General features: G+C 40.6%; 1 protein-coding gene and 1 long non-coding RNA gene across 6 annotated transcripts in view; one reads left to right on the top strand and one right to left on the bottom strand.

The window, feature by feature from the left end:
* The window catches only part of LOC307025403, a 22,159-nt gene extending 13,543 nt beyond the window's left edge, over positions 1-8,616 (bottom strand). Inside the window, exons 1-2 of the long non-coding RNA XR_013804154.1 lie at positions 8,486-8,616; positions 7,894-8,072 (exon numbers count right to left, since the gene is read on the bottom strand). This is a non-coding gene — a long non-coding RNA (uncharacterized lncRNA). The remainder of the gene's footprint in view (positions 1-7,893; positions 8,073-8,485) is intronic.
* On the top strand, positions 1,135-8,601 carry LOC307025399 (uncharacterized protein). Of its 5 annotated transcripts, none has more exons than XM_079660034.1 (8): positions 1,135-1,266; positions 3,592-3,679; positions 4,556-4,603; positions 4,745-4,844; positions 6,524-7,205; positions 7,361-7,430; positions 7,900-8,094; positions 8,227-8,601. In XM_079660034.1, exons 3-7 carry the CDS (start codon positions 4,579-4,581, stop codon positions 8,082-8,084), a joined length of 1,062 nt encoding a protein of 353 aa, XP_079516160.1. In that variant the 5' UTR covers positions 1,135-1,266; positions 3,592-3,679; positions 4,556-4,578; the 3' UTR covers positions 8,085-8,094; positions 8,227-8,601. The 5 variants fall into 5 exon arrangements, with proteins under 5 accessions (XP_079516160.1, XP_079516159.1, XP_079516161.1 ...); XM_079660033.1 differs by lacking the exon at positions 1,135-1,266 and adding an exon at positions 1,656-3,005; XM_079660035.1 differs by lacking the exon at positions 1,135-1,266 and having other exon boundaries at positions 1,656-3,679; positions 7,361-7,427.
* Positions 8,617-9,690: the final 1,074 nt, after the last annotated feature.

Raw genomic sequence — 9,690 nt, 5'->3', positions numbered from 1 at the left:
CCCTCAATTCACAACCAGAGGATGTATTCATCCCTCAGGGTGTGTGTGTGTGTGTGTGTGTGTGTGTGTGTGTGTGTGTGTGTGTGTGTGTGTGTGTGTGTGTGTGTGTGTGTGTGTGTGTGTGTGTGTGTGTGTGTTTGTGTGTATACGTTGGGTGTGGTGCATTGTGTTATAGTGCCCCTGCATGTGAGGTCGGCCCAGACCCTAGGGGTTTTTAAATCAACACTAAAAACTCACTTCTTCTCCCTGGCCTTCTAGTCAGAGCGGAGCACGACTCATGACATTTCCCTGTGTGTGATTTTTATATTTGCTGTTGTCAATTATTGTCTTCTGTTTGCGATTTGTGTTATTTATTATTTGCATGTACAGCACTTTGGCTCGACCAAAAATCGTTTTTTAAATATATATGTAAATAAAACCTGATTTGATTTGATAGTGATTATTGGTTGTACCTTAAATTAATATGGCAAAAAAAAGAAAATATTCTACCCATAATATTGATGCAAGGTGCCCCCTTAGGTGTATGTCTTTGTGCATATACATCTTCCGTTTCATTTTTGGAAGATGGGTGTGCGATTACATTTGTATTATTTGTAAAAAGTTATTTTAATTACATAAAATGTTAAGACTTCAAAAAAGTTCCCCGGGTAGTCTTAGTAAAAAAAAGATATACATATATATATGTCTCCCCACAAGAAGAGGATGTTTCACCCCAAAACATATTTTAAAATGCAGTTTGTGGGGGGACTCAGTCTGTAGGGACTTGTTTCGGGAACCGAGGGGTCTTTGGTTCAATAACTAATAAAAGTCTGTCTTTCTTTAAAAAACATCAAAACGTCCTGAAATGATTGCACCACCATTATTACCAACTACTTTTTCTCCCTCTTGTAACAAAAGATGTCATTTCTGACCTGCCATGTCTGACTTCACATGCAAACAGTACAGCTTACATGCAGACTAAAGATGGCATTACAGTTTTATCACCGTTGAAGCCACACACCTTGTACAAATATGTACACAACAGTGACATGTTTACCACTCTGTATGTTGTTGTTTTAGTGTCACGTTTCCCTCCCCTCTCTGCCCCTCTCTCCTCTGCAGCCCCTGAGACCCTGCCGTGTCCAAATAAAGGCTGCAAACAGCACCAGCGGCGCCCTGACTGGATGTTTTCCTGTATTACCCACAGTGCTTTGCCCACTGCCCTGATCACCATAGGTGTTGCACTCTCGGCAGCTCCACTCGTGTTCCTCCTTCAGGACTCCATCGGTGTGTTCCCCTGCATGCTCAGAATAAGCCCAGAGATCTCCAATTACCCTCCTCTCACGGATTGCTCGGTGTCACTCGCCGCCTGCCGGCTGGATCTGATGTTTCTGCGCCTGCAGTGTAAAAGGATAGTTGTTCAGTTCTCCTGGCGCACACTGTGCCTGTTACAACTCAATTGGGGCAATTTTAAGACATAGCAAAGAAACTAATTGACACAATTCAAGCTCAGGGGCTTGGGCTTGTTCTCCCCCTCTTTAGCCCAACAGACACATTCCTTATTTTAGTTCACCTGTTAAAGCCCAGGGGGTTAAGTTTCCCTGCGAGGATCCATGGTATGCTGCAGGGGATTGTGGGATTGAGACATTTCTCCAGAGAGTTGGCAGGCACACTTCTGACTAAAGGAGAAGAGGAGATCAGAGGAGAAATGATATTCACCCCTACTTAAAGCAGATCATAATGAATTGGGTACTGATTGACGTTCTGTAATTTGTGTTCTCATGTGTTCTCGTTTTGGATAAAAGATGCTAAATGTATTGATAAAATACAAGGCTTGATTCAGTCGGACCGCCCGAAACCAAAGACGTATCAATCATTCCTCTGACAGTTTGTGTCGAGATATCAGATTTTGAGAAACCCACACAGCACACATCACTCATTCCTCCAAAGTGAAAATAGATTGTGTCGGAATAAGCTTCCATTTTGCGCCATGGAGAAGTCTTTCTGCTGCGGCGACTGTATCGCGCCCTCACATGTACTGCTACGTCCAGTGGAAAAAGAGTTGACTGTACTGAAACACGGTAGCAGTGCACCGGCTGACCTGATATGGCTGACGCGAGGCCTCTGAGGACGAGGTTACGGGACGGGAAGGGGGAGGTTTAGCAGAAAAAAGCTGAATTACAGTAAAGGCAGGAAGAAGAAGAATGGAAACACCATCCGTCCATCTCCTTTGCTTCAGAATCCTATGTTCTCTTTTATTTTTAGCTCTTTTGGACACCAGAGGTGGACTGAATGGTGATATTTGTCGCCTCCTGGGAACAGCATCCTGATGCTGTCAGGGTGTGTGAAGCAGAACTCCAGCATCAGTGATTTTGTTGCCAGGGGGAGGACTGTACCAGCGGTAAACATATTCATACATGTGACTGTTTGGAAGTTACATGATAAAAGAGAGGATGAATGTTACAGTGCAAATGAAAGCATCAGCAGAAGTACTGGAGCATTTGAACAGTAGTTATAGTATAGAAGTTGTAAGAACGATGTAGTGGCAGCATTTGTGTATCTATTTCAATGAGTAAAAATCAGTGCTGGACAGTAATTAAGTACATTACCTCAAGTACTGTACATAAGTAGAAGTATGAGGTACTACTTTGTACTTTACTCCACTAAGACTAGGTGACGAATATGGTCATATGGTTATAACTATGGTTGTTGGTTATAACTTGAAGATTAAGATGAATTAAACAAAATATAATCAACAAATAATTGATCAGGTATTATTTTATGCTATAGGTTATTAAAGTGGTGACGTACTGTATATTGTTCATTAACCTTCCTGTTGTCAAATTCGACCTAGGATGTCAGGATAATAGGTGATAAATATGTGCTTGAAAAATAACACGTTTGCTCCACGAGAAAATAATTATGGTCACTTTCATTAGGTTTTGGGTTTTATTCAAATTGATAGCAGATGTGGTCAAACCGGGAGGACAACAGCCGCACAGTCGATAGGAAGACAACACTAAATGGTACGAACAACTATGACTTTCTTTACTTAATTACCTTTTAAACGAACAACAACAACATGTGTCATTTATTGCGTAATTCCAACAGGATATAACTCAACTGAATTGACCCTCTGCCACCCAGCTGTATATATATTGTTAATATAACTCCCAGCTGATTTCCCAACTGCAACATTAAAGTGATGGACACATTGATGCATCAGTTATATATTCTAAAAAAAAGCTGTTGTGCAATATGAGTATGTAAGTGTCTGACCTGGTGTCAACTCTGAAAGCAGACTCTGTAAGGGACGAGCTCCTCCTGCAGGCTTGGATGTATGGGAGAGCTGATTTTTTTTGCATGGGAAGTACATTTTAAAGGCAATACTTTTGTACTTTCACTTAATACACTGTAATATTCCTACTTGTATTTAAGTAAAGGTTGTGAGTCCTCTGTCCACTACTGGTACAACTTGAAATAGCTGCATCAATGAAAGCAGCAGTAATAGACAAATGTGTACAAAGAGGTATTGTTTTATACTTTATGGCAATGTATGTGTATAAACCACATTTTAAAAGTGTATTTCCTGTTTTTTGTAATAACCTGAAGAGCTGCTGCAGTTCTCTCCTCTACCTCAGTGCTGCCTGCAGTTCTGCTTTCAGCCTCTAGAGGGAGCTAATGTTCACTGTTGCATCTGGTAAGACCATGCACCAAAAACACTTTACTTATATGCAATTTTAATCTGATCAATTTAGTGTATGAAGAAATGTTCCTAAACACTGGATCAAGAACACATTTACGATCTTATAAAACACATTGTAACGCCACACTCCAGTGTTTACAGTAGGTAGTAGTACTTCAAGTTGAACCACCATTCATCCAACGATTAAATAAATAAAGCTGTAACAACTCAGCAAAAATAAACAGAACAGTTAATTGATCTATTTCTCATTTCACTTGAGAAACGTCTTTCCTTGTGGTGTCAGCTCTGTATGTTATACTGTCATAGATTATCTTGTTTCACTGGGCATAATCATCAAGGTGAGATGTGTGTAAAAGGTGATGACTGCAGGGAAAAGGTCCTGACTGGAAATAAAGCTTTTAAAAGACAAATAAAAACTGGTTAATGTAAAAAAAAAATGCAGAGGAATTCTTCAATTATTGTGAATCCACAACCTGGAAACTGAAAGATATTTTTGATGTGCATTGCCAGAGTAACTGCTTTTGTGTTTGCATGAATGTAGGCATGGTAAAATAATTAAGAAGTGACATGTCACTGTGACATCCACTGTCATGTTGTGTTGCATTAGCCCAGATAAGGTATTGATCCTTCCTGCTCTGAGCTGCTGCAGACAGGCCAGCAGCCTCCAGGGAGCTCGCTGTATATCTGAGATCTTTGTCCTTCCTCTGTCCTCACTTCCTCCCTCTTCATCACCTCCACTCACTACCTCCTCTGATCTACTCTCCTTATTTCATTTCCCCCCCCTCCTCCTCTTCTCTTTTTCTGTGGATAACCTTCATCTCCTGACTCTCCGTCCATATGTTTCTCCTGTGGTTCCCCTCAATGCCTCGGTGTCTACCGTGCAGCAAGACTAAATGAGCGGGGCTCGCACAATGCAAGGTAGGGAAAATAAATATTCTGGTGTCATGCGTGGGGAGGATGCAGAGAGTGTTGCAACGCATTTTGCAGCGTCATGATGCAGCAAATTTCGAAAGCAATGCATATCGGTTCAAACATATGTTCCTCGCTTTCTTTTTCCAGAGCTAAAATACTTCAGGGATGGAGCTACGCTGGTGATTTCATTGGACGGTTTTAATTGGCTTCCTAAAAAGAGATGCAGTGACAAAGAAATCAAGAAAAGGTATTATTTATATCTTGTTAACTTGGATGTTTGTGTCTTGTTTTTGGTGGATTAATGGATGTCTATTTGTTTACTGGCTGTTTATAATCTGTTTTTACCTTGACCCCTCCACCTGTTACACGGTCGGGTGTTAATTTACCCGAAACAGGGGAGATTACAGGTTTCACGGCCTAATGCATGCATGTGTGTGTGGGTGTGTGTGTGTGACCTACAGTAGTGTGTGTCCTTTCACATCCTTAACGTCACTGCTGCTGTGAGTCAGCTCCCCTCTTCCTTTCCTGAGTCACTCATCCAGCGGTTGCTTGGTTACTGCAGAGCAGTAAAAGTTTCCGATTGCGTCTTTGTCTCCGCGGATGGATGGGCCCCGATATTTATTCAGGCTCAGGAGTGAGTGGCCAAATAATGCATGTGTTTGTGTGCACGCTGTTTCATCAGTTTTTAGTACATCCTGTTGTTAACACACCCGAGGGGCTGTCTGTGCACTGCAGCTGACCTCTTACATTTCCATTGGATCAGACAGAAATGGAATATTATTCGACCGTAATAGGAGATTATTTTAAGAAAAGCTGACTTATTATTTTTGAATTAAAGTGCCAGCCAGTGTGCACCAGCTAAAAACCCAAAACTCTTTGACTAGGCCCTTTAACAGTCACTTAAAAACACGTTATTAAAAGGAAGATATATGCAACCAACATTGTAATTGGTATGACATTATACTTCTTTTGCTATATGCTTTTCAAAATATAGGGGGAAGGCTTAAAAATGTCACTCACCAAACAGGTGGGGGACTAAATATGACCACTAAGAAACCGAAAATGATGACAAAGAAATGCAAAACAACTGCAAAGTCACACAAACTGACTCACTGCTATTAAAAGGGGAAAGCCCTACCACAAAGAGACACAAAAGGACCACAAGTAAAAACAAAATCATTACAAAAAGGGACCTTATTTCGAAAAAAATAATGGTGGTTAAAGGCAACAAACTTTGCGATTCTGTTTAAATTGTGTCTTGAGATACAAATATGATGTTTTTCAATTTAAGATTCTTTAGCAAGTTAGCAAAGTAAACATTTGTTGTAAAAGTACTGAAGTATGAGGCTGTGGAAAATACGTAATTAGAAAAACTACCTACCCCAAAGGTTTGCACGTGACGTCATAACTTTCTCTCTCACTGCAGTACGATGTCTGCATGTTTTGGGACTAACTCACACAAGCAGCAACAGGTCTTCGGAAGTTGCTGGAAAAAAAATTAAATTATTCAAACGGGATACTTTTTTAGTTTTTTGCCATTGATTACTGTTCATACTTTTATCTGAAATAAGCTCGTATAGGGGAGACTAGAAAGGGTGGAGCTTTGTCCATCTATACAGGGAAAAAGGACTATTATAGGTAGTCAAAAAACTGGCTAAAACTACAAAAATATGACCTGAGTGTTGTGCCTGTTTACAGATTGTGTGGCTACACCCAGAAACTCTACAGTCCACGCTTACCACAGTACGGTTAAAATCATCTAAATATAGTTAGACACACACACAGACCCAGCCATCCGTCATTATAGGATGATTAGAGTTGTTTGACAGGCCCACAAATGTTTGATTTCCTTTACTTGTTCGTAATGACATAAGAACCAATGCAAACAATAGCAGTCTGAATAAGCTGTTGTGCATTACCTTACAGGAATGAAGAGCTCCAGCTGTTCATATCCTCCGATCAGATGGTCCAGGCTGATGAAAAGCTGCAGACCATCACCTGCATCCTCGATCAGAGAGGAACCGCATCCTCTGAGTTGTGGCGGAAGAGTGACTGCAGATCCAGTCTGGTAACGTCGCCAAAACCGATCTCTACCCCTCCTCAACATCAAACTTCGACACTCACTTCCTTCGTTTCTTTTGTCCCAGATTACCCAAAGGACACCCCGTGGACGAGACTAATTCTTAGCATGCAGGACATTTTCAGCTTGATCAAAAGGGATTCAAACATGCTGACCCCGCAGGACTGTGTCACAATGAATCAGCTTAATAGCCTTATCATTTTCTGTGATGAAGACATACCACTTCCACGTTTTGGGGACATAACCGCGGAGGATTGTCGGACATCTAAAGGGGATACTGACTGGCATTTTAGTGATACCAACGTGTTAAGTGATTTGAAAAACTTCAATGCCCATTCTTCCAACACCAAGAACTCTAACAGGAATACACATGAACTGGTTATCAGAGACAGTTTTAACAACCTTGAAAGTCTGAGGTCTTATCAAATATGCGATTCACCAGGAGAATTGCCTCGGGCGAACATGGATGTAAAACGGAGGAAGAGCGTGTCCTTTCATGATGAAGTCATTGTCTTCCTGTTTGATCAGGTACTGGTTTCCTATGTTGGTGTTTGGCTTTGTTTCTCATGTAGAATATGCACTTTAAATGCTCTATTCATTCACTATTTTGATCTTAACAAAAGATATGACACTTCCATAGTTTCCTGTTTAATTTAAACTGACTTTCCACTGTTTCCACTTAGGAGAGTCCCACCATGGAGCTGCACCCTGAGGCCTGCACATCTCTGCCAGATGTCACATTAGAAGACAGTGGTACTATTTCAAAGATGATACCAGTGGTTGTATCCCTAGTATTTCATATATTTAACACCTTTGACCGTAGTGGAAAGTCCCATTTACTCATTTGACTAGTAAATGAGTATACAATGTATTTTGTCCTGAAACGAGGATGTGCATCCAATATTTAAAAAATGATTTCAGGGTGAAATAGGACCAAGATGTTAGGAGGGATAATCAAATCAACAGTTCTTCTTTCTTTTTCTTTTTTATTGAAGAATTGTAATTGTTGTAACTGGTCGAAAATGAAACTGAATATATTTACTTATGGCTTATATATATTAAAAAAATATCTATAATATTAGCCATACTGAATACTTAAACTGAAATTCCTCTGACAGTGTACCAAGATCAAAGCGTGAAACTAACTTTAATGTTCGATGCTGCTGTTGATGCTGCTAGATATTGGCACTTCATCGTCACTAACTGTGTGTTTTACCTGCAGGCCTGGAGTGGGAAGACGACTTCTCAGCGTTGGAGAAGAACTGCCATTTTCAGTGTGTCACACACTCTCAGCCACACACCCTTTCCCTGCCGACACCGACCACCGCTGCTTTATCCCGGCATCTCTTTCTCTCCCAAACCTGCCTTTTCCTCACCCATGTCACCGAGGCAGACCTTGAGCCATGAGATAAAAAAGGTTAATTACACTCACACACACATTCAGTTGTACTGGTGCTGTTTTGTATGAACCAGTGGTGGTCAAACAGCCGAAAGGCCAGCTCACTGTCACCGTGGCCTAATGTGACATCCACACTTGTTTTTCTTTCAGACAGCCAGCCTTGGCCTAATGGAAAAACTGACTAATCGGGCAAATCTGGTCCTCTTCACCTTCTCCCTCCTCTTTTATGATGAGTCAGGGACTTTAATGGCTTTTCTCCCTCTCTCTGCTTGAAAGCACCTGCCGTTCGTGACATCAGAGCCACGTAGGACTGTGTGACGGTGCATTCAGCTTTCACAGTTGTTGGTGTGACAAGATCCCTGGAAATTATGGGAGAAAAAAACAGCCAGTTGGATAAAAGTCTTAGTACCTTTCCAGCTGTGGACCTCTTTGGAAGCTGCTTTTCATGCCAGGTTATGTCCTTGGACTTTATCTGTGAATAGAAACACACATTTAAATTCTAATAAACATAATTTACTAAAATTGTGTCTGAAATCTCGTTTAAGTTGTTGTTAGAATTCCAGATTAAGGAGTTTGTGTTGTTTATTTATTCAGTTTGTTGTCATGCTTGTGGAGGCCCTGTTTGCTCGCCTCATTACTAAAGTGTATTCAGCTCAGAATTTATCAGCGGCTGTGGCTGAATCAACAGAGTAAGCCTGAGGGCCAGTGAAGCCAGAAACTGAACAAACTAAAAAGTAAAAGATAATGTTTCCACAGTGGCAGCATCAGCGAGGTTTGGTTGATTAGATACAGTGTACCTGAGGAAACACACACACACACACACACACACACACACACACACACACACACACACACACACACACACACACACACACACACACACACACAAACACACACACACACACACACACAAGCTGTTCAAGGACACCAAAGTGTTTGGCTCTTGCTGGGAGCGTCACACCTGGAATTTTGTTGTTGTTGCATATTTGCGATATTCTCACATTAATGATAATGTTGCTAAAAGCCAAATTACACCGTTATCTTTTTACTTAAATCCTAAAATACTCTTTGGTAATGTCCTATTCTCAACTGTAGGCTTCTACTATGTTATTTGAATTATTTCTGTTTAAGCTTTTTCTGGTATTACTTTACAAAAGAGTTCACACATGCTATTACAGGTTTTCCTTTAAACTAGCCACTTAGCTTCAAAATGGTAGCATTACAAGGGAAAACATCTGGATTATTTATTAATACTCTCTGTTTTGGCAGAAACTTAACAAACACCACGTGGATTCATTAAGACGTTTCCCTAACTCATTCATTCATCAATATTTTTACTCACCTCCCTGCTACACCGATGCTGCATTTTTTTTGTAAGGAAGCGCTTGCTAGCTGCTAGCTTACATTTAGCTTTTCCTCAGTTTGGCTCCTGAACATCATGGATTGGGTATAAAATGTATTGTAAATGTCAATGTTTAGCCTAGTTATGAACTTTAGAAATCATGATTGTAATGTATATTATTAGTTCCATTAAACTAACCTTCTCTAAGTAACGCTAAATTATGACAACAGAATATAAAAGAACAAGCTTGCTAGCTGCTAGCTAACACTTGG

Source organism: Notothenia rossii, assembly GCF_949606895.1.
Source record: "Notothenia rossii genome assembly, chromosome: 11".
NCBI classification, from domain to species: domain Eukaryota; kingdom Metazoa; phylum Chordata; class Actinopteri; order Perciformes; family Nototheniidae; genus Notothenia; species Notothenia rossii.
The sequence above is the reverse complement of the archived record's forward strand: the minus strand, read 5'-3'. Positions and strand labels throughout refer to the sequence as shown.